General features: G+C 43.5%; 1 protein-coding gene across 1 annotated transcript in view; it reads left to right on the top strand.

Moving 5' to 3' along the window:
• Positions 1 to 22,525, top strand: part of CPAMD8 (C3 and PZP like alpha-2-macroglobulin domain containing 8) — a 265,715-nt gene that overhangs the window by 180,842 nt on the left and 62,348 nt on the right. Inside the window, exons 35-36 of the mRNA XM_073656527.1 lie at positions 17,022 to 17,230; positions 19,656 to 19,743. Coding sequence (XP_073512628.1) covers positions 17,022 to 17,230; positions 19,656 to 19,743 — 297 coding nt within the window. The remainder of the gene's footprint in view (positions 1 to 17,021; positions 17,231 to 19,655; positions 19,744 to 22,525) is intronic.

Raw genomic sequence — 22,525 nt, 5'->3', positions numbered from 1 at the left:
TTAGCCCTTTTGCCTTTACTCTGCGGTCCAGCTCACCCAAACCATCTCGATTGGGTTCGGGTCTGGTGACTGTGGAGGCCAGGTCATCTGGTGTAGCACCCCATCACTCTCCTTCTTGGTCAAATAGCCCTTACACAGCCTGTAGGTGTGTTTGGGGTCATTGTCCTGTTGAAAAATAAATGATGGTCCAGCTAAACGCAAACCGGATGGAATAGCATGCCGCTGCAAGATGCTGTGGTAGCCATGCTGGCTCAGTATGACTTCAATTTTGAATAAATCCAAAACAGTGTCACCAGCAAAGCACCCGCACACCATCACACCTCCTCCTCCATGCTTCAGGGTTTGAACCAGGCATGTAGAGTCCATCCGTTCACCTTTTCTGCGTCGCACAAAGACACGGTGGTTGGAACCAAAGATCTCAAATTTGGACTCATCAGACCAAAGCACAGATTTCCACTGGTCTAATGTCCATTCCTTGTGTTCTTTAGTCCAAACAAGTCTCTTCTGCTTGTTGCCTGTCCTTAGCGGTGGTTTCCTAGCAGCTATTTTACCATGAAGGCCTGCTGCACAAAGGCTCCTTTTAAAAGTTATTGAAGAGATGTGTCTGCTGCTAGAACTCTGTGTGGCATTGACCTGGTCTCTAATCTGAGCTGCTGTTAACCTGCGATTTCTGAGGCTGGTGACTCGGATAAACTTATCCTTAGAAGCAGAGGTGACTCTTGGTCTTCCTTTCCTGGGGTCCTCATGTGAGCCAGTTTCTTTGTAGCGCTTGATGGTTTTTGCAACTGCACTTGGGGACACTTTCAAAGTTTTCCCAATTTTTCGCACTGATTGACCTTCATTTCTTAAAGTAATGATGGCCACTCGTTTTTCTTTACTTGGCTGCTTTTTTCTTGCCATAATACAAATTCTAACAGTCTATTCAGTAGGACTATAAGCTGTGTATCCACCTGACTTCTGCACAACACAACTGATGGTCCCAACCCCATTTATAAGGCAAGAAATCCCACTTATTAAACCTGACAGGGCACACCTGTGAAGTGAAAACCATTTCCGGTGACTACCTTTTGAAGCTCATCAAGAGAATGCCAAGAGTGTGCAAAGCAGTCATCAAAGCAAAAGGTGGCTACTTTGAAGAACCTAGAATATAACACATATTTTCAGTTGTTTTACCCTTTTTTGTTAAGTATACAATTCCACATGTGTTAATTCATAGTTTTGATGCCTTCAGTGTGAATGTACAATTTTCATAGTCATGAAAATACAGAAAAATCTTTAAATGAGAAGGTGTGTCCAAACTTTTGGTCTGTACTGTACATTGTAACCTGCAAGAGGCTAACAACAAGTCTAAGAAGTATTTTGACAGGAAACGTAAAGAGGTTTTGTTTACTGTGGGTAACATGGTTTGGTTGTCCTCGAAAAACCTGCGGTTGAGGATTCCCTCTAAAAAACTGGGTCCTAAGTTTGTGGGTCCATTTAAAGTGCTTCAGGTTGTTAACCCGTCTGCTGTTAGGTTGGATGTCCCTACTTCCTGGAAGATTAATCCTGTGTTTCATGTTTCCTTGTTGTAAAAGGCTGACGTATCTAATAGGGACGCCACTGTCACAGTTCCCCCTGTGGTGGAAGACGGCGAATATGAAATTTCTCGTATTTTGAATTCTAGATGGCATAGAGGGAAATTACAGTATCTTGTCTCCTGGAAGGGTTTCGGTCCCGAAGACAACTCCTGGGTAAGGACGGATGATGACTCTGCTCCTAGACTTGTTAAAGCTTTCCACAGGAGGTTTCCTGATAGGCCTGGGCCTGGAGGATCCGGAGGATCCTCATAGAAGAGGGGGTACTGTTAGAACCCTCCTGTTAGTTTTTGCTATCTTGTGTTTTGCGGTCACGTGACCATCTGCCTATATATTCCAGCTCCGCCCCTCTGGCTTTGCTGGACTTCAGTGTTGTTTGACTGTCTTTCTAGCCAGGTGCTTCGGTGCCTATCTCTGTCAGTTCGCTTGGTCCTCTTGGACCCCTAGTATTTTTTGTCAGTTTGTCTTTTGTGCTCTGCAAGAACTTCTGTTTACGAGGTGTCTCATTTTTGTCCCAGTCCTTAGTTCATTTAGGGACCCCTCCCTTAATTCTATAGGTCTTCTTTCAGACTAGCCGAGCACTAAGGCGGGTCTGTTCACAAGGAACAGGCAGCCCGCTACATCGTAGGGATTCAGCTTAGTCTTACTGTAGGGGACAGCTTTCCCCTATCTTTCCTTAGTATACAGTTAGGTCCATATATATTTGGACAGAGACAACATTTTTCTATTTTTGGTTCTAGACATTACCACAATGAATTTTAAACAAAACAATTCAGATGCAGTTGAGGTTCAGACTTTCAGCTTTCATTTGAGGGTATCCACATTAAAAGTGGATGAAGGGTTTAGGAGTTTCAGCTCCTTAACATGTGCCACCCTGTTTTTAAAGGGACCAAAAGTAATTGGACAGATTAAATAATTGTAAATAAAATGTTCATTTCTAGTACTTGGTTGAAAACCCTTTCATTTTGTCTCTCATAGTTGAGGTCTAACTATGATGTCAATTACAGGCCTCTCTCATCTTTTTAAGTGGGAGAACTTGCACAATTGGTGGCTGACTAAATACTTTTTTTCCCCACTGTATATATTGTAAGGTGACTGCCGAACAGGTCGTAGACGGGAGGTATGTGTCCCCGAAGTGCCAAGCTTCGGTGATGTAGGACCCAGAGAAGCAGGCTCCAGCACACATAGTGCTGAGAGGAATTTAATTAGCCCGGATTACAGGGCCGGGTTTTACGAGCAGCTGACAGAGCTGGGGGGGGAACAGCTGCTCACTTACCTCCAGTCCAGGTCTTGGAAGGCTGATTTAAGACAGCTGCGCCTGTCTCAGCCTGTCTGTGTTTGTTGGGCAAGGTGAGCAGACCTTGCATGTGGTCTTTAACCCCTTTACGACCAAGGGCGTATTAGTACGTATCTGTGCCCTGGGCCTTATGGACCTGATATGTATTAGTACGCCCTGGCGATTTCGCCCGCACACAGGCTGTGCGGGCGCGATCGCCGCCGGGTGTCAGCTGATTGTCACAGCTGACACTCAGGGCTATGTGCAGGGAGCGGTCCCGCACCGCTCCCAGCACATTAACCCCCGCAATGCTGCGATTGCAGTCGATCGCAGCATTGCGGTGGCAAGGGGAGGTGATCACTGATACTCACCTCCTCTTCCGGCCTCCAGCGATGTCTGACAACATCCGGGTCACCAGACAGCAGGAAGATTTTTTGGACATGCACAGTGCATCTCCAAACTATCTTCTCCCTGTCCAGCGCTGACAGCCTGCATGGCACAGGGATGGTGCTGCATTCCTGTGCCATGCAGGCGATCAGATAAAAAAAAAGTGAAAGTCCCATAGTGGGACAAAGTAATAAAGTATAAAACCTATCAGAAAGTGAAAAAAAAAAAAAAATTGCAAAAATATAAAAAAATATATATATATATATATAATCCACCAAAAATAAAAATATAATGTACCCATCAATAAATATTATTATAAAAAAAAAACAATAAAAGTACACATATTTGGTATTGCCGCGTCCAGAACAACCTGACCTATAAAACTGTCCCACTAGTTAACCCCTTCAGTGAACGCGGTAAAAAAAAGAAATAAAAAACGAAGCAAAAAACTATGCTTTATCACCATACCGCCAAACAAAAAATGGAATAACACGCGATCAAAAAGACAAATATAAATAAAATGGTACCGCTGAAAACGTCATCTCGTCCCGCAAAAAACAAGCCGCCATACAGCTCCATCAGCCGAAAAATAAAAAAGTTATAGCTCTCAGAATAAAGCTATGCTAAAAAATAATTTTTTCTATAAAATTGCTTTTATTATGTAAAAGTGCAAAAGATAGAAAAACTATATAAATGTGGTACCGCTGTAAACGTACTGACCCGAAGAATAAAGCTGCCTTATCAATTTTACCACACGCGGAACAGAATAAAAAAAAACAATTCCTGAATAGTTGGTTTTTGTTTATTCTGCCTCCCAAAAATCGGAATAGAAAGCAATCAAAAAATGTCACGTGCCTGAAAATGGCACCAATAACAACGTCAACTCATCCCGCAAAAAACGAGCCGTCACATGACTGTCGGCCAAAATCTGGAAAAATTATAGCTCTCAAAATATGGCGATGCAAAAAGTAGATTTTACAAAAAATGCGTCTTTTAGTGTGTGACAGCTGTCAGTCATAAAAACCCCATATGATTCTGGTATTGCTGTAATCACACCGACCCGAAGAATAAAGTCGTCTAATCACTTATACCGCATGAGGAACAGCGTAAAAAATAAGCTCTCAGGTTAGGGTTGGGCTAGGGTTAGCGCTGGGTTTGGGGTTAGGGTTGTGATGGGGTTGTGATTTTTTTCAAAAGTAAGAAAAAAAGATGACGATATGGCGACTAGTGTTGAGCGCAAGTGCTCGCTACTTGAGTTTGCATTGGGTGCTCTGGTATGCATTGAGTATCGTGGGTATTTAAGTGACATGCTCGAGTCTCCGCCGCATATGCTTCGCGGCCAAAAAAACTTTGCGGGGATTACCTGCCATGCACGAGCGATCCCCGCATGTTTTTTTTTTTGGGTGTCTAATAACCGTGAAACATGCGGAGCAGGGACTCAAGCATGTCACTCGAGCACACGCTGTACATGGTGCATACCTGAGCACTTGCGCTCAAGACTAATGACAACTTATTCAATATGATGACCTAATGTTATCAAATTCTGTGTCGTACCTCTGGGTTCAAAATGTTCACTATACACCTTAATAAAATCCATCGAGGGGTATAGTTTCCAAAATGGGGTCACTTGTGGGGGAGCTCCACTGTTTAGGCACATCAGGCGCTCTCCAAACGCGACATGGTGTCCGCTAACAAATTGAATGGAAAACCGGCTCAAATTGTTAGCGGACGCCATGTTGCGTTTGGAGAGCCCCTGCGTGCCTAAACATTGGAGCTCCCCCACAAGTGACCCCATTTTGGAAACTAGACCCCCCAAGGCACCTATCTAGATGCATAGTGAGCACATGGAACCCCCAGGTGCTTCACAAATTGATTCGTAAAAATGAAAAAGTGTTTTTTTTTTCACTTTTTCATTATTACGAATCAATTTGTGAAGCACCTGGGGGTTCCAAGTGCTCACTATGCATCTAGATAGGTGCCTTGGCGGGTCTAGTTTCCAAAATGGGGTCACTTGTGGGGGATCTCCAATGTTTGGGCACACAGGGACTCTCCAAATGCAACATGGTGTCCGCTAACAAATTGAATGGAAAATCGGCTCAAATTGTTAGCGGACACCATGTTGCGTTTGGAGAGCCCCTGTGTGCCCAAACATTGGAGCACCCCCACAAGTGACCCCATTTTGGAAAATAGACCCCCCAAGGCACCTATCTAGATGCACAGTGAGCACTTGGAACCCCCAGGTACTTCACAAATTGATTCGTAAAAATGAAAAAGTGAAAAAAAAAACACTTTTTCATTTTTATGAATCAATTTGTGAAGCACCTGGGGGTTCCAAGTGCTCACTATGCATCTAGATAGGTGCCTTGGGGGGTCTAGTTTCCAAAATGGGGTCACTTGTGGGGGAGCTTCAATGTTTGGGCACACAGGGGCTCTCCAAACGCAACATGGTGTCCGCTAACAATTTGAGCCGACAATTTGTTAGCGGATACCATGTTGCATTTGGAGAGTCCCTGTGTGCCCAAACATTGGAGCTCCCCCACAAGTGACCCCATTTTGGAAACTAGACCCCCCAAGGCACCTATCTAGATTCATAGTGAGCACTTGGAACCCCTAGGTGCTTCACAAATTGATTTGTAAAAATGAAAAAGTGAAAAAAAACAACACTTTTTCATTTTTACGAATCAATTTGTGAAGCACCTGGGGGTTCCAAGTGCTCACTATGCATCTAGATAGATGCCTTGGGGGGTCTAGTTTCCAAAATGGGGTCACTTGTGGGGGAGCTCCAATGTTTGGGCACACAGGGGCTCTCCAAACGCAACATGGCGTCCCCTAATTATTCAAGCAAATTTTACAATCAAAAAGTCAAATGGCGCTCCTTCCCTTCCGAGCCCTGCCGTGCGCCCAAACAGTGTTTTTTCCCCACATATGGGGTATCTGCGTTCCCAGGGGAAATTGCAGAACAAATTTTGGGGTCCATTTTTTCTTGTTACCCATGAGAAAATAAAAAAAATTGAGTCTAAAGTAACATTTTTGTGAAAAAAGTTAAATGTTCATTTTTTTCTTCCACATTCCAAAAATTCCTGTGAAGCAAGTGAAGGGTTAATAAAGTTCTTGAATGTGGTTTTGAGCACCTTGAGGGGTGCAGTTTTTAGAATGGTGTCACTTTTGGGTATTTTCTGTCATAAAGACCTCTCAAAGTGACTTCAAATGTGATGTGGTCCCTAAAAAAATGGTTTTGTAAATTTTGTTGGAAAAATGAGAAATCGCTGGTCAACTTTTAACCCTTATAGCTCCCTAACAAAAAAAAATTTGGGTTCCAAAATTGTGCTGATGTAAAGTAGACATGTGGGAAATGTTATTTATTAAGTCTTTTGTGTGACATATCTCTCTGATTTAAGGGCATAAAAATTCAAATTTTGAAAATTGCAAAATTTTCAAAATTTTCGCCAAATTTCCATTTTTTTCACAAATAAACGCAAGTGATATCGAAGAAGTTTTACCACAATCATGAAGTACAATATCTCATGAAAAAACAATCTCAGAATCAGGGGGATCCGTTGAAGCGTTCCAGAGTAATTACCTCATAAAGTGACAGTGGTCAGAATTGTAAAAATTGGCCTGGTCATTAACGTGCAAACCACCCTCGGGGGTAAAGGGGTTAAGACTCTGCAGGAGGCAGAGAAAAGCACATTGTTTAAATGGCTGGAGCCGTGCTGCATGGACTTGTTATTTTGGACTTTGTTCTGTTATTCCTTTTGGTGCCAGGAAAAGGCTGTTACTTTTGTTTCTTAACTGGTGTATGGACACTAAATAAACCACCAGTTTGTTTGAACCCGTGGACTGCATCACTATGTGAACCCAGCGCGGCTCAGTGAGTACAAATCCCTACAATTGGTGGAGAATGCGGGCACAGATCCCAAGCGCAGTGTGACTGCTACAAGAAGACGTATATGTCCTGGGTGAAGTCGGCCATAAGCCAGCAAGTGTCGCCGGACAAAATGGAGGACCTGCTTATACATATGTTGCACGCACAGCAGGCGCAACAAGCGCAGCACTAGCAGCAACTTCAGCAACAGCAGGCTCAGCAGGCGCAGTTCCAGCAGCAGTACCAGCAGAGCCAGCAGAGCATGCAGCAGCATCGGGAACAGCTGCAGCAGCAACGGGAGCAGCAGCAGGAAACAAATAAACTTCTGATGCAGCAGATCCAACAGCAGCAAAGGCAAATGGAAATCTTGGCAGAGCAGATCCGTGGCAGCACGTCCGCCACATCCTCAGATCCAGGTGATGACTCACACGTCAGGAAGACGGTAAGAAGAGCATTACAGGCAGCAGATCGCTCTCCACTGCGTCTCCAGACTCTGTCACATCTGTCACATGTGCTCAGTGTTAACCTGCTTTCATCTGTGAAGAGCACAGGGCGCCAGTGGCAACTTTGCCAATCCTGGTGTTCTGTGGCAAATGCCAAGCGTCCTGCACGGTGTTGGGCTGTGAGCACAACCCCCATCTGTGGATGTCGGGCCCTCATACCACCCTCATGGAGTCGGTTTCTAACCGTTTGTGCAGACACATGCACATTTGCGGCCTGCTGGAGGTCATTTTGCAGGGCTCTGGCAGTGCTCCTTCTGTTTCTCCTTGCACAAAGACGGAGGTAGTGATCCTGCTGCTGGGTTGTTGCCCTCTTACGGCCCCCTCCATGTCTCCTGGTGTACTGGCCTGTCTCCTGGTAGCGCCTCCAGCATCTGGACACTACACTGACAGACACAGCAAACCTTCTTGCCACTGCTCGCATTGATGTGCCATCCTGGATGAGCTGCACTACCTGAGCAGCTTTTGTGGGTTGTAAAGTCCGTCTCATGCTACCACGAGTGTGAAAGCACAACCAACTTTCAAAAGCGAGCAAAACATCAGCCAGAAGGCATTGGTACTGAGATGTGGCCTTTTAGGTCAATTGGGATTACCATAATTTTTCATATTTGCCAAATGCCGGAATAATGAAAGAGAGAGAATGTTTTAATGCATTTTTATCACTTATGCAAAGTCAAATGTTTACATACACTAAGATTACTATGCCTTTAAACAATTCTGGACTGCTCTCATGATGATGTCATGTGTTTGGAAGCTTCTGAGTTAATTAGAGACACACCTGTGGATGTATTTTAATGCACACCTGAAACATACTGCTTCTTTGTTTAGCATCATGGGAAAGTCTAAAGAAATCAGCCAAGATATTAGGAAGATAATTGTGGACTTGCACAAGTCTGGCTCATCCTTGGGTACAATTTAAAGATACCTGAAGGTGCCTCGTTCATCTGTACAAACAATTATACACAAGTACAAACATGATGGGAATGTCAAGCCATCATACCGTTCAGGAAGGAGACGAGTTCTGTGTCCCAGAGATTAACATGCTTTGGTCCGACATATGCATATCAACCCAAGGACAAAAGCAAAAGACCTTGTGAAGATGATGGCGGAAGCTGGTAAGATTGTGTCAATATCCACAGTGAAACGAGTACTGTATCAACATGTGCTAAAAGGCCACTCTGCCAGGAAGAAGCCATTACTCCAAAAGAAACATAAAAAAGCCAGATTAATGTTTGCAAATGCACACAGGAATAAAGACCTTAATTTTTGGAGACATGTCCTGTTGTCTGATGAAACTAAAGTTTAACTTTTTGGGCGTAATGACCATCTGTACGTTTGGAGGAAAAAAGGAGAAGCTTGGAAGCCTAGAAACACCATCCCAACTGTGAAACACGGGGGTGGCAGCATCATGTTGTGGGGTTGTTTTGCTGCGGGAGGAAATGGTGCACTTCACAAAATAAATGGCATTATGAGAAAAGAAGATCATGTGACAATACTGAAGCAACATCTCAAGACATCAGCCAGGAAGTTAAAGCTTGGGGGGAAATGGGTCTTCCAAATGGACAATTACCCGAAGCTTACTGACAAAATGGTAATGAAGTGGCTTAAGGATAACAAAGTCAATGTTTTGGAGTGGCCATCACAAAGCCCTGATCTCAATCCTATTGAAAATTTATGGGCAAAGCTAAAAAGGCAGGAACGAGCAAGGTGACCTACAAATCTGGATCAGTTACACCAGTTTTGTCAGGAGGAATGGGCCCAAATTCCAACCAGCTATTGTGAGAAGCTTGTGGAAGGATATCCCAAACGTTTGACCCAAGTCATTCAGTTTAAGGGCAATGGTACCAAATACTAATAAATTGTATGTAAACTTTTGACTTTGCAGTAAGTAATAAAAATGCCTTAGAACATTCTCTCTCATTATTCTGGCATTTGGCAAATATTAAAAATTATGGTAATCCTAATTGACCTAAAACGGGGAAGGTTTATTCTGATTTCATGTCAGATATTGAGAAAAACATGCATATGTGTCTTTTTATATAGTGTATGTAAATTTCTAATTTCAGCTGTATATATACATATACAACCCCTGGCAAAAATTATGGAATCACCGGGCTCAGAGGATGTTCATTCAGTTGTTTAATGTTGTTGAAGAATAGCAGATCACAGACATGGCACAAAACTAAAGTCATTTCAAATGGCAACTTTAGGGCTTTAAGAAACACTAAAAGAAATCAAGATTAAAAATGTGGTACTCAGTAAGGGTAATTTTTATCAGACCAAGCAGAGGGTAAAAAAATTATGGAATCACTCAATTCTGAGGAAAAAATTATGGAATCACCCTGTAAATTTTCATTTCCAAAACTAACACCTGCATCAAATTAGATCTGCTCGTTAGTCTGCATCTAAAAAGGAGTGATCACACCTTGGAGAGCTGTTTCACCAAGTGGACTGACATGAATCATGGCACCAACACGAGAGATGTCAATTGAAACAAAGGAGAGGATTATCAAACTCTTAAAAGAATGTAAATCATCACGCAATGTTGCAAAAGATGTTGGTTGTTCACAGTCAGCTGTGTCTAAAATCTGGACCAAATGCAAACAGCATGGGAAGGTTGTTAAAGGCAAACATACTGGTAGACCAAGGAAGACATTGTTACGCTCACGCCAGGACTGACTGGCGTGAGCGTGATTAGTGATCCCACTCGACCATGAACCGAGGAGTGCCTGGAGGGGCGTAACTAAGTATCAACCCGGTCCGACCAAGGTCGCACGGCGGCTCAGTCGACTCCGTGAACCAGGGAGGAACCGAGCAAAGGGACCAGGTGCTACTCCAGGTCAGACCCCGGTCACAGCTGTTGACCCACACCGGGGAATGCAGAAACAGGCAAGTTATCTGGTATGCAGACAGGTGGGTACTGGCAGGCACGGCTGGTATGATGGCAGGTGGGTACTTAGCTGGCACGGCTGATATGAAGGCAGGTGGGTACTGGCCGGCACGGCTGGTATGCAGACAGGTGGGTGCTGACAGGCACGGCTGGAATGCAGACAGGCAGATACTGGCAGGTATGAACGCAGGCTGGATAGGGACCAGTACAGACTGGGATACAGGAACAGAGCCACAGGTACGGTGGACTAGCAGAGCAAAACCGCAGAAGCAGGGAACAAACAGAGCGGAGCAAAACCGCAGGAGCGGTGAACAAGCAGAGCGGAGCAAAACCGCGGGTGCGGTGAGCAAGCAAAGCGGAGCAAAACCGCAGGTGTGGTGAACAAGCAGAGCGGAGCAAAACCGCAGGTGTGGTGAACAAGCAGAGCGGAGCAAAACCGCAGGTACGGTGAACAAGCAGAGCGGAGCAAAACCGCAGGTGCGGTAAACAAGCGGAGCAGAGTGGAACCGCTGGAGCGGTGAACAAGCAGAGCAGAACAGAACCGCAGGTGCGGTAAACAAGTGGAGCAGAGCGGAACCGCCGGAGCGGTGAACAAGCAGAGCAGAACAGAACCGCAGGTGCGGTAAACAAGCAGGAAGAGCGGAACCGCCGGAGTGGTGAACAAGCAGAGCAGAACAGAGCAGAACGTGAAGGCAGACAGGACAGGGCTCTGTTCACATGGAACAGACTGGAAAATACAGGAAGATGGTAAGAACACAGGAGGTAGATACGGAGGCAGGGAAAGGGGACAAGCAGAACCAGATACACACAAGGTACTTACAATGAAGTAGCGAATGGACACAAAACTCACAAACAGAAGTACAATGAGTTGGAGTTAGGTGCAGGTTCAGACACTGCAGGAAAAGGGAAGGTACGGACATAGAGAGAAACAAGTAACGGGCTTGGACTCTGTTCAGACAGGAACTGAACTGGGAACAAGATACAGGAACGAGCCTGGGAACTCAGCCCCCAGGGTGGCGGAAACAGACTAGAAGTCAGAGATACAGGTAGCGGCCCTGGTACTCGGCCCCCAGGGTGGCGGAAACAGACTAGAAGTCACAGGTACAGAAAAAGGTCCTGGGTACTCAGCTCCCAGGGTGGCGGACAGACTAGAGTCAGGACAGGACCTGGCACCGCAGTTGCAAAAGACAAACTGAGTGAAAGTGTTGCTCAGGCCCCTCCTACTGGGTGGAGGGGGTTTAAGTATCCAGTGACTCACAGCAATAGGCTGGGGATGCATTAGGACTGTGCACACAGTGGCTATAAGAAACAAGCAGAAAGCCGCGCCAACGCCCTAAGCAATCAGACAAGAGACACAGCAGGTACTGGAGCAAAGAGTGCAGCATGGACTGACAGGTAAGATTGTGGTCTTGCATGGTGGGAGGTGGTGCACCATGCAAGCACGCCGCCAGGGATGTTACAGACATCAAAGCGTCAAGACCGGAAACTTAAAGCAATATGTCTCCAAAACAGGAAATGCACAACAAAACAAATGAGGAAAAAATGGGAGGAAACTGGAGTCAATCTCTGTGACCGAACGGTAAGAAACCGCCTAAAGGAAATGTGATTTACATACAGAAAAGCTAAACATAAGCCATCATTAACACCTAAACAGAAAAAAACAAGGTTACAATGGGCTAAGGAAAAGCAATCGTGGACTGTGGATGACTGGATGAAAGTCCTATTCAGTGATGAATCGCGAATCTGCATTGGGCAAGGTGATGATGCTGGAACTTTTGTTTGGTGCCGTTTCAATGAGATTTATAAAGATGACTGCATGAAGAGAACATGCACATTTCCACAGTCATTGATGATATGGGGCTGCATGTCAGATAAAGGCACTGGGGAGATGGCTGTCATTACATCTTCAATAAATGCCCACGTTTACATTGATATTTTGGACAGTTTTCTTATCCCATCAATTGAAAGGATGTTTGGGGATGATGACATTATTTTTCAAGATGATAATGCATCCTGCCATAGAGCAAAAACTGTGAAAACATTCCTTGAAAGAAGGCACATAAGGTCAATGTCATGGCCTGCAAATAGTCCGGATCTCAATCCAATTGAAAATCTTTGGTGGAAGTTGAAGAAAATGGTCCATGACAAGGCTCCAACCTGCAAAGCTGATCTGGCAACAGTAGTCAGAGAAAGTTTGAGCCAGATTGATGAAGAGTACTGTTTGTCACTCATTAAGTCAATGCCTCAGAGACTGCAAGCTGTTATTAAAGCCAGAGGTGGTGCAACAAAATACTAGTGATGTATTATAGTGTTCTTTTGTGTGTTTGTTTTTCATGATTCCATAATTTTTTCCTCAGAATTGAGTGATTCCATAATTTTTTTCCCTCTGCTTGGTCTGAAAAAAATTACCCTTACTGAGTACCACATTTTTAATCTTGTTTTTTTTAGAATTTCTTAAAGCCCTAAAGTTGCCATTTGAAATGACTTTAGTTTTGTGCCATGTCTGTGCTCTGCTTTTTTTCAACAACATTAAACAACTGAATGAACATCTTCCAAGCCCGGTGATTCCATAATTTTTGCCAGGGGTTGTATATATGTGTGGGTTCAAACTCACCTTTGGCAAGTAACAGGTGTGGGCAATATGAAAATCACACCTGAAACCAGATAAAAAGGGTAAAAGTTTACTCAATCTTTGCATTGTGTGTCTGTGTGTGCCACACTAAGCATGGAGAGCCGAAAAAGGAGAAGAGAACTGTCTGAGGACTTAAGAACCAAAATTGTTGAAAATATCAACAATCTCAAGGTATCAAGTCCATCTTGATCTTGATGTTTGTTTGTCCACGGTGCGCAACATAATCAAGTAGTTTACAACCCATGGCACTGTAGCTAATCTCCCTGGATGTGGACAGCAGAGAAAAATTGATGAAAGGTTGCAACGCAGGATAGTCTGGATGGTGAATAAGAAGCCCCAATTAAAATTCCAAAAAAATTTAAGCTGTCCTGTAGGCTCAGGGTGCTTCAGTGTCAGCGCAAACTATCCATCGACATTTGAATGAAATGAAACGCTATGGCAGGAGACCCAGGAGAACCCCACTGCTGACACAGAGACATAAAAAAAGCTAGACTGCAGTTTGCCAAAATGTACGTGAGTAATCTAAAATCCTTCTGGGAAAGTTTCTTGAAGACAAATGAGACCAAGATAGATCTTTTTGGTAAAGCACATCATACTGTTTACCAAAAACGGAATGAGGCATACAAAGAAAAGAACCCAGTACCTACAGTCAAATATGGTGGGGGTTCAAAGATATTTTGGGATTGTCTTGTTGCCTCTGGTACTGGGTGCCTTGACTGTGTGCAACTGAAAATACCCACAGCATTACTGCTCAATGGTGCAGAAGAAGGATCCAATCCCGTTAGAATAAAGAGCAAAAAACTTGGCACTCAAAATAGATGAAAACTCATAAATTAATTTAATATGCAATCCAAAAGAAAAGGGTTTCACAAACGTTTCGGTCTCTACTAGCCCTTCCTCAGTGTACTGCATAAAGACAAAAACATATTTACAATATGACAGACATTAACATAGATGTCTATACAGTCATTAACTAGAACTCATTATTATCATTGATGCAGAGAACAACATTTAGGCATCATATATTCTCATATATGTGTGCAGAAACATACCCTAAGATCCAATTGTATGACACACAGTCTGTAAAAGAAAGGAAAGAGAGGCACCTTAGGAAAGAAACATCGCAGTGAAAATATGTCCGAAAAGTGAGCTTCTAGACAAGGTAACATTAAGGCTATGTGCACACGGTGCGTTTTTGCTGCGTTTTTCCTACTAAGAGATGCAGAAACCTTGCAGCATTTTCTGCATTCAAATCCTGAACATGCGCACATACCCTAACATACCAGGATTGTGTTTAACTCTCTAAGAACTTAGGAAGTGCTGAACACGGTGTCCACCGCTGGTACAGACATGCGCTGTAAGACATGTGCAGGAGTTAAAGGGAAAGGGTGGGATCAAAGAGCTACCCCCTAATAGGAACCCAAGTTACTGCGATGTGTCCAATGTGAAATAAGAGGCGTGCTGCAACAAGTGACTCACGGTAGTGTGTCCAATGAGAACCAAGGGGCGTGCTTCAATATGTGACATCAGAATTCTGCCGATAAGAGACGAGGACCCAGGATTGGTGTCACGTGAGGGTTGCTCTGGAGATCGGTAAACAGGAATGGGACAGGTTTGTCTCAGATCCTGACGTGAGTATCCAGATGGCGTGCGTGTCAGCCACGGGCTGTATGCGTCTCACCGGTAACGTGGAAACCCATCAACAGTAAAAAAAGAGGAAATAGAGACTATGTATTTGTATAGGGCATTACATAGCAGGAGACATGCTGTGCTCTACTCTGGAGGGATACCATGTTAGATAAACAGTATGTCTGGCTCTAAAAGAAGGAGAAAATAGAAGAGCTTAGTGAACCAGTGAATATAATACCAGATCAAACAATATGACATCATTCCATATACATAGCATACATACAAAAAATAAAAATCCTTGAAAAATTATTATAAACATAAGGAAGTCATGCACAGACATGGTATCATTATACATTGATGGTAATGAAGAATATAGGTCAACAATCGTCATGGTCAGCTACAGAAAAGATTCTTATGAATATTTTAAGAAAAGGAATTCTAGTACCAAGATACATGTACCATGAAGCTTATGGGATGTTAACACCATCATAAGATTATATGAAAGATAGGAGGTCATAATCCCTGTTTAGGCCCCTAGGAGAAAGAGACTGCAGTTCATGGATCCAAAACGCTTCTTGGCATTTTAATAAACGTATCGGTATGTGCTCTATAACCTGAAATTACAACTGAGGAATGGTGTGTCCTGTGGTAATGAAATGATAGGGTACTGGTAACAGCAAATTTTTACAGCTTATAGTGGATTTTTGTTTTAAAATGTGATCTTTGACAAGTTGAGTAGTTTCTCCTACATACAATAAACCACATGGACATTTAAATGCAGTTGTCATTGCCGGGATGCTATGAGCTCCGCCCAGTGGTCAGCACTCATAGCAAGTGAGCATTTCTGCTACACACAGGTGATCAGAACATCGCAGCTTCTAGTCTCCCATGGAAAACATTGTATCTACCCACCCCAAAATGGTATTAACAAAAACATCAGCTCGGCGCGCAAAAAATAAGCCCTCACTCGGCCCTAGATCCAAAAAATGAAGATGCTAAGGGTCTCGGAAAATGGCGACTTTTTTTTTTTAACAAACTTTGGATTTTTTTTTCACCACTATGCAAATTGCCTCTTCAGAGAAAAAGAGGACTTGAACTTAACTCTATAGTGTCACCTATTGGAAGCAGCAATCCTACAAGTCACAATCAACCCTTTAACGAGTCGTGCAATATGATTTAGGATAAACGCCAAATCAGAATCTCAATTTGCAGACAATTTGCTGTTGGCCCTCGTCAGTGCAAAGTATGAGAACTGGTTTGGCTAGATGAGCGGCTCTGGACTGAGCTCTAAGGGGTAACGTTTCTCCTTGTGGAGAGTGATATACCGACTCTGGCATGTCAAGTTAAGGAGGCTTATTCGCAGTGCAATGCTCCTCTGGGAAATTTAATATGCAAATTGCCTCTTCAGACAAAAGGAGGACTTAAACTCTATAGCGCCACCTATTGGAAGCAGCAATCCTACAAGTCACAATCAACCCTTTAACGAGTCGTGCAATATGATTTAGGATAAAAGCCAAATCAGAATCTCAATTTGCAGACACAGTGTTTCGAGCTGTTGGCCCTCGTCAGCGCTGGCGACACTGTCCCCACCTCCTGTCGAATTGAACATGAAGAGGAAGTCAGAGATGAGCCGCAGCCTGGACTTCCTCTTCATGTTCGATTTGTCCGAAGGCGGAGACAGTGACGCCAGTGCTGATTGGACACCGGGGTCACGTGTCACAACAACGACACAAGAGCCCCGGGACCGCGAGTGCCTACTCCGCTGGAATGGCGCCAGCACCCGAGGTTAGTATAGGCTTTTTTATTTTATCGGGGCCAAACATTTAGTTCAAGAAGGGGTTGTCCAAGTAGTGGACAAACCCTTTAAGGGAATCTGTCAGCAGGATTTTATTTGGGCATGTAGATCTTTCAAAGACAAATCCAGCAATACCTTTACATGGCCAGTCCATTCCTCCATTACTGAGAAATCAACATTTGAATTGATATGCAAATAAGGCTGTAGATCTGAAGCCTCTGTCACTCCAGCTCTATTTTCCACTGATCGCTTCCTCCCCCTGCTTGACTGACAGCCTCTATGTATCTTACTGCTAAGAAGTCGCTAGTTTAACAGGAGGAGACGGCACTGGTCGGAGAATAATGCTGGAGAGACAAAGGCTTCAGATCTACAGACAGCTCTTCAGCTACATGCGCATATAAATAGTTTGGGTTGTGAAATCATACTGATAGGTTTCCTTTAATTTATTCAGATCCTTGATTTTTGCTTTGCAGATTGACGTACATTACAATGTTCCTGACCCTGTTACGAAGCCAGCATTCCTGCTTTTAGTCCATCTCAAAGAACCAAAGCCACAAAGGGATCGGAGACAAGCTAGCCGTATTGAGACACTTCTCAGAGAGAGAGCACTTCCCGATGACGATGATCCTGGTTCACACCAAGACCATCACGAATTCAAAGTCACTTTGGAAGCGTGCACAAGGTTAAAATGCTGTGTAATATGTCTATATTAAAACCTGCAAACTATAATAAATTGCTATCATTTATATTTAAACAAGTTACTTTTAGTCTAAGTTCTCACAGTGCAAAAACACAATGGATTTTCCCCTGCTTATTCACATACGGGAAAATACGCTGCATTTTACAATGGCAGCAAAGTACATGAGTTTTCTCTAAATATACTGTATATCCGCAACCTAAACTGACACGAGGTGCGGATATACAGTACAGACCAAAAGTTTGGACACACCTTCTCATTTTGAGATTTTTCTGTATTTTCATGACTATGAAAATTGTAGATTCACACTGAAGGCATCAAAACTATGAATTAACACATGTGGAATTATATACTTAGCAAAAAAGTGTGAAACAGCTGAAAATATGTCTTATATTCTAGGTTCTTCAAAGTAGCCACCTTTTGCTTTGATGACTGCTTTGCACACTCTTGGCATTCTCTTGATGAGCTTCAACAGGCAGTCACCGGAAATGGTATTCCAACAATCTTGAAGAAGTTCCCAGAGATGCTTAGCACTTGTTGGCCCTTTTGCCTTCACTCTGTGGTCCAGCTCACCCCTAACCATCTCGATTGAGTTCAGGTCTGGTGACTGTCTAGGCCAGGTCATCTGGCGTAGCACCCCATCACTCTCCTTCTTGGTCAAATAGCCCTTACACAGCCTGGAGGTGTGTTTGGGGTCATTGTCCTGTTGAAAAATAAATGATGGTCCAACTAAACGCAAATCGGATGGAATAACATGCCGCTGCAAGATCCTGTGGTAGCCATGGTGGTTCAGTATGCCTTCAATTTTGAATACATCCCCAACAGTGTCACCAGCAAAGCACCCCCACACCATCACACCTCCCCCTCCATGCTTCACGGTGGGAACCAGGCATGTAGAGTCCATCCGTTCACCTTTTCTGCGTCGCACAAAGACACGATGGTTGGAACCAAAGATCTCAAATTTGGACTCTTCAGACCAAAGCACAGATTTCCACTGGTCTAATGTCCATTCCTTGTGTTCTTTAGCCCAAACAAGTCTCTTCTGCTTGTTGCCTGTCCTTAGCAGTGGTTTCCTAGCAGCTATTTTACCATGAAGGCCTGCTGCACAAAGTCTCCTCTTAACAGTTGTTGAAGAGATGTGTCTGCTGCTAGAACTCTGTGTGGCATTGACCTGGTCTCTAATCTGAGCTGCTGTTAACCTGCGATTTCTGAGGCTGGTGACTCGGATAAACTTATCCTCAGAAGCAGAGGTGACTCTTGATCTTCCTTTCCTGGGGCGGTCCTCATGTGAGCCAGTTTCTTTGTAGCGCTTGATGGTTTTTGCAACTGCACTTGGGGACACTTTCAAAGTTTTCCCAATTTTTCAGACTGACTGACCTTCATTTCTTAAAGTAATGATGGCCACTCGTTTTTCTTTACTTAGCTGCTTTTTTCTTGCCATAATACAAATTCTAACAGTCTATTCAGTAGGACTATCAGCTGTGTATCCACCAGACTTCTGCACAACACAACTGATGGTCCCAACCCCATTTATAAGGTAAGAAATCCCACTTATTAAACCTGACAGGGCACACCTGTGAAGTGAAAACCATTTCCGGTGACTACCTCTTGAAGCTCATCAAGAGAATGCCAAGAGTGTGCAAAGCAGTCATCAAAGCAAAAGGTGGCTACTTTGAAGAACCTAGAATATAAGACATATTTTCAGTTGTTTCACACTTTTTTGTTAAGTATATAATTCCACATGTGTTAATTCATAGTTTTGATGCCTTCAGTATGAATGTACAATTTTCATAGTCATGAAAATACAGAAAAATCTTTAAATGAGAAGGTGTGTCCAAACTTTTGGTCCGTACTGTAGGTGCGAGTGTTGACCCTGTCTCATGGAAAGGGTGAAATGTGCGGCTTCCCCACACCTTTTTGGCAATGATATCCAGAGTGGTATATGCTGGTATCACTGCAGGATTGTGCTGCTGGAGGTCCGCAGTAAATACATTCCGTGGGAACATAGCATAAAGGTTATTGGGTTAATAAAGCTCACTTGTTTTATTTTGTGTTTCAATTCCACACCATTTTCGAGAAAATAGTTTGCTGTCTGTGAATTCTCCTAACATTTTGACATGGGCAGCCTGTACGTAGCCAGTGTTGTTCTCAGCTTAGCTGTGCATACAATAGAATCCAGTTTATGCAATGCTGTGTGAACTATTCCGAATTACAGCATGAACTCCAGACTGATATGATGTGGCAAACTAATGGAGGGATTTGTGCAGCTGCTGCTGGTATATCCTGCTCACAGAACATTCAGACTTGCTACACTTTTATCCACTTCTCAGCTGAGATCAGAACTAGCACAGGTTTATGATGTACTTGATGTCTTCCAGTTCTTTTCTGACGTTGGTTCTCTTTTATGCAGATGGCTCCATTCTGGTGCTTCTAACATGGCTGTTCTGGAACTGTCTCTGCTTTCTGGATTCCGAGCTGACATTGAAAGTCTGGAACAGGTAATGTAGTTTAGAAACTTTCCTAGTTTAAGCAAGGTTTTTCATCACCAGGTGAAAATATTAAATCCTGCTTGAGGCCTCATTCACACATCTATGTTTAAACACGTACATGAAAAATAATAGGAATGGTACCGGTGTCAATCAGTGTTGTTCATCAGTGTGTCACCATTGTGTCCGTTTTTACCATCAGTGTGTCATCCGTGTATGGTCCATTTGTTCATTTTTACCATCATTGTCATCAGTGTTTTTCACGGATGGACAAATAAGTGACACAAAGTTTTTCCTGTACTTTGCAATGTTAAACACGGAAAGCACACGGATAGGCCATAGATGCCATCCATGTGTCGTATGTGTTTTTCACGGACCCATAGACTTGAAATGGCCCCTTTTCTTCCAAGCTCCAGGGAAAAAATGGACATGTCTCTGTGTTTTTCACGGACATGTGAACAGCACCATACATTATAATTAATACTTGTTGTATCAGTGAAAATAATGGATACAACACGTACATGCAACACAGACATGTGAATGAGGCCCAAGGGTGCATTTTCATTAATTGATCGCCAATAAGCAACGTTTGCCAGTTGGCGGTCATTTACTAGCCTGTTTAGACAGGCAGACCACGGTTCAGATGCTGCGTACTGAAAGATCAGTAATAGATCATTCAGTGCACATAGGCTGCCATAGTTCCCATCAGAGAAGTTTCTGTTTAAACAGGACCATGACCAAAGAACAATGATCTTTTAGGCAAACCAAAAGATCATTTCACCCGACAAACTAGGATCTTATTTTTTCATTGAGTAATTGGCGGTCTGTTCACACAGCATGATTATCGGGAAATGAGCTTGTTCTCAATTATTGTGCAGGGTAAATGCTCCTTTAAACCTCCCTTCCCCATACACCTTAGATGGCTGTCAACTGAACGTTAGTTCGGACAGCATGAAAAGCAAGAAAAAAATTCTGATCATGCTCACATTTTGAAAACACCTGTCTTTATCTTCAGGAGTGCCATTCCGATACTGATGACAAACCAGAAATGTCCAACCAACAAAAAAAAGAATGGATAGGCACCTCCAATAATAAAAAATTCTTCAAGCTTTATTAAAGATGCATGGCATTAAAAATTCCACATGGGAATGATGTGGTACAGGAACCTCTTTGACTCGTCTCTGGTGCCTACTGCGCCCTTAGTCATAGAGCATAGTTCGGCCAGCATCTATCTCAGTCATCTCTCCCATACTCAAGAGTGCTTGCTCTGCTGATCGCTACTGTGTTCTCTATGAGAGAGACACTGCCAGACATCTCTAGTGACGGCTTATCTCTGGGAGAACAAAGTTATCCACAGTCCAAAATAAGAGCTCCTTAATGTCTCCAGCAAACATCTGTCCGGGGATCTCCATACCCGTTAGACTGTCGACCGAATCAGTCGGCATTGGGGAGTTCTACCAACTTTAGCCTAATGTGTATGACGGCTTTAGTCTCATAGCTACAGTGGGGAAAATAAGTATTTGATACACTGCCAATTTTGCAAGTTTTCCCACCTACAAAGAGTGGAGAGGTCTGTAATTTTTATAGCATGTACACTTCAACTGTGAGAGACAGAATCTAAAAAGAAAAAAACAGAAAATCACATTGTATGATTTTTAAATAATTAAATTGCATTTTATTGCATGAAATAATTATTTGATCACCTACCAACCAGCAAGAATTCTGGCTCTCACAGACCTGTTAGTTTTACTTTAAGAAGCCCTCCTACTCTGCACTCATTACCTGTATTAATTGCACCTGTTTTTATAAAAGACATCTGTCCACCCACTCAATCAATCACACTCTAGCCTCTCCACCATGGCCAAGACCAAAGAGCTGTCTAATGACAACAGGGACAAAATTGCACAAGGCTGGGATGGGCTACAAGACAATAGGCAAGCAGCTTGGTGACAAGGCAACAAGTGTTGGCACAATTATTAGAAAATGGAAGAAACACAAGATGACTGTCAATCTTCCTTTGTGTGGGGCTCCATGCAAGATCTCGCCTCGTGGGGTAAGGATGATTCTGAGAAAGGTGAGGAATCAGCCCAGAACTACACAGGAGGATCCAGTCAATTACCTGAAAAGAGCTTGGACCACAGTCCCAAACATTACCAGTAGTAACACACTACGCCGTTATGGATTAAAATATTGCAGGGCACTCAAGGTCCCCCTGCTCACGCCAGCACATGTCAAGGTCCGTTTGAAGTTTGTCATTGACCATCTGGATGATTCAGAGGAGGCATGGGAGAAGGTCATGTGGTCAGATGAGACCAAAATGTAACTTTCTGGTATGAACTCCACTCGCCTTGTTTGGAGGAAAAAGAAGGATGAGTACAACCCCAAGAACATCGTCCCAACCATGAAGCATGGTGGAGGAAACATCATACTTTGGGGGTGCTTTTCTGCAAAGGGGACAGGACGACTGCACCGTATTGAAGGGAGGATGGATAGGGTCATGTATCGCTAGATTTTGGTCAACAACCTCCTTCCCTCAGTAAGAGCATTGAAGATGGGTAGTGACTGGGTATTCCAGCATCACAATGACTCGAAGCACACAGCCAGTGCGACTAAGGAGTGGCTCCTTAAGAAGCATTTTAAGGTCCTGGAGTGGCCTAGATAGTCTCCAGTGCTGAACCCACCCTATAGAAAATCTTTGGAGGGAGCTGAAACTCAATGTTGCCCAGCGACAGTCCTGAAACAGGAAACGTTTGACCTCTGTAATTGCAAACAAAGGTTTCTGTACCAAATATTA

Source organism: Phyllobates terribilis, unplaced genomic scaffold (genome assembly GCF_046119375.1).
Source record: "Phyllobates terribilis strain yellow unplaced genomic scaffold, ASM4611937v1 Scaffold_1__5_contigs__length_1240528914, whole genome shotgun sequence".
Lineage (NCBI taxonomy): Eukaryota > Metazoa > Chordata > Amphibia > Anura > Dendrobatidae > Phyllobates > Phyllobates terribilis.
This window is presented reverse-complemented; position numbering and strand designations above follow the sequence as displayed.